This window comes from Nicotiana tabacum, chromosome 19 (assembly GCF_000715075.1).
Source record: "Nicotiana tabacum cultivar K326 chromosome 19, ASM71507v2, whole genome shotgun sequence".
Classification (NCBI taxonomy): domain Eukaryota; kingdom Viridiplantae; phylum Streptophyta; class Magnoliopsida; order Solanales; family Solanaceae; genus Nicotiana; species Nicotiana tabacum.
The window spans coordinates 75629850-75632669 of NC_134098.1; the positions used below are offsets into that span (position 1 = coordinate 75629850).

Below are 2820 nucleotides of genomic sequence, written 5' to 3' on the forward strand. Positions count from 1 at the left end.
GCCAAAAAAAATTGTTTTCTTAGGTACAAAAATTACATACACTGGAATAATACCCTATTTACCAAAATCTAGACACTTGGTTTTTTACCTCGAATTACAAAAATTGGGGGAGATTGTGCAAGACAGAGAGGTAAGAATGGTGAACCCCTCAAAAAGGAACGACGTCGCTGTAAGCAAAATAATCATCCGAATTGGCGGTGGACTCCTCCGGCCAACAATCGCGAAGCTGCTTCAACAGCATTTGCGCTTTTCTCTTTGCGCGATCTGTACAATCGCTTTGGACTAACAACAGCAGTTGAGTCAAGACGCCGGCGGCAACCGCTTCCTTTTGAGCTTGTTCCGACGCCAAGCAGAGCGATAGCAGTGCACCGGCGGCATACTCCGTCGCACGCTCCGATACCTTCAGGATGGTTTTCACCAGCAGAGGCACCGTTAGCGCGTGCGACGCTAACGCCGCGCATCCGGATGGAATCCTGGCGAGGAGTTCGATCGTGGCAAGCGCTCTTTCCGCATCGCATTTCTCGAAATCCTGTAGCCTGTCAATTAGTGCTTCCACCGCTCCGGCGGCCACCGCCTTTTGACGGTGTTGCTTCACTAGGCATAAAGCAAACAGCGCCTTGATTCCGACTTTCAACGCTCTCGGATAGGCCAATGGATAATTGAGAATTCCGACGACTCCTTCGAAGACGTCATTTATATTGCTGATTTGAGCACGAAGCTCCGATGATCTTATTCCGGCAACGACAACCTCAATTAAAGCAGCCGAGTTGACTCGGACATCGATAGAAGGATGAAAAAGCAGAGAAACGAGGTAACTAACTCGGTCCGGATCGGAAGCGACAAAAAAGCATTCACCTTCAGAGAGCGGGAACATAGAGAGAATCGCAAGAGACTCGTGATTCAACTCGGACGAGTCGGAATCCATGCGAAAGAACACAATAGACAAAAGGATTTCACGAGCATTGTTCGCCGAAATTACGGATCGATTCTTATCCGAGTCACGAGCGAGTCCTCTGAGTCTCCTCAACGCCGAAAGCCTAGACTTCAAATGATTTGACTCGGCCGCTGCTTGATTCAGCAACGACCGGACCAAAACCGGATCAGCTGGTTGTTTCGGCGTCGGAATCCGCTCAACTCCGAAAGCCCGGTTCGCAACACACCAATCCTGTATAAGCCGGCGAAGTGTATGATTTGAAATAAGAGAGAAATCACTGAGCGGCGACCTGGTTACAGGACACGTACTATTGCCAGTGGCCACCCAGGACTCAATGCTTTGCCGGTCGTACGTTTGACCGGTACAAACGGTCACCGGATCCTGCATAAGCTCCAAGGAGATTGGACAACGAAAGTAGTATGGAATTTGAACGCCCACATCCAAAGGGTCTAAACTTCCAGGCAGCATGTTTCTTGAACTCTGTTTTCTTCTTTATCTGCTTTAAGGGATAGCAGTGAATTGAGTCTTTGGGTATCAGTAAATGTTTGGTATATATATAGAGAAAAAAACTAAAACTAAAAGGGAGTCTGCAAATTCTCTTTCACTTTTGTTTGGGAATTTGCTCGGTCTTTATACGGAGAGAACAGAGGGACATACCCAACAGGCCGTAGGACTCTTCTCTCTGTTTGCCTCTGTTCTTATTCTGACCAAATGGTACTAACCCTACCCCCTTAGTACCCTCAATCCCCACACGTGTGGTTTTCATTTATTTACTACGCTGATCTGAACTTGTTCATTTAACCATGGTTACGTTGGTCTCTGGTCAAACCTAATTGGGGCCCACACTTCATGCTCAAATCTAACTCCTGTTTACGTCAAATGGCATTATTGATGAAATTTGAATGGTCCAATTTATTGAGCACAATACATCATGCATGGTCTATTATTTGGTCGTTTGGTAAGATGCATTAAATAAAACACTTTGTATATTAATAATATATCAACTAATTATCGAAAATTTAGAATAAATTCAATACTTACATAGATATGTTTCCGTTGTTATCTAAATCGAACTGCATTGGACAAGTAACTCCGTAAAACTTGATGAATTAAAATAATGTTACCCGCTAACAGGGAATTTATTATTTATCCCGTCAGAAATTTAAATCACTTAATTTGGGTTGTTATTGTTGAGATTTTAAGCTTGTGTAACTTAAAGAAGGTGAATGAGAAATTGATGGAAAATGAAATATTTGAGTTTCCCTTGGGAAAGGGACATTGTCCCATATCGGAGAAAGAAAAGACTTTTGATGGGTATATATATAATTGCTCTTCTTCTAGTTCTTAAATTTCTTAAGAAAAAGGCAAGCCTCACGTCGTCGTCGTCGTCGCTGGCTCGGCTTGGCTTCGGCTTCGGATTTGGATTTGGTCAAAGATTGATTGATTAATCTTTTTGGACAAAATTCCTTTCAATTATATAATTAATTAATTAAATAATTAACAGCCATGGATGTTTCTGAAAGGTTGCAAACTTTTTCAGAAACAATGCCAGCAACTCTATAAATAGAGTTTTAATTCCAGAATCTTTCCTTACGAAATTTTCTGAGCTTCTTCTTCTTCTTCTGCACAATATTTTTCAGTGTGTTTTACGACCATTGAGTGGTTCGCAGTTCATCAGAGTTTTTGGTACCAATACACTGGTGAGTTAAATCGTTCTATCCTGGGAGGATATATTCCAGCACCTCGGGTACTTGAGGGGAATAATTTCCTTAAGGACACACTGTATATTCAGTGGGCTCGATTTATTCCTATACTGTTTTTTTTTGTTTTCCAGAATCTATTTCATTAAACAAGTATTACTAACTTTCTGTTTTATTTTTTCACAA

General features: G+C 42.1%; 1 protein-coding gene across 1 annotated transcript; it reads right to left on the bottom strand.

Annotated features, from left to right (window-relative positions):
- Positions 1 to 1681, bottom strand: LOC107765499 (U-box domain-containing protein 26). Its single transcript, XM_016584157.2, has one exon. The coding sequence runs from the start codon at positions 1400 to 1402 to the stop codon at positions 149 to 151; it is 1254 nt and encodes a 417-aa protein (XP_016439643.1). The 5' UTR covers positions 1403 to 1681; the 3' UTR covers positions 1 to 148.
- Positions 1682 to 2820: the final 1139 nt, after the last annotated feature.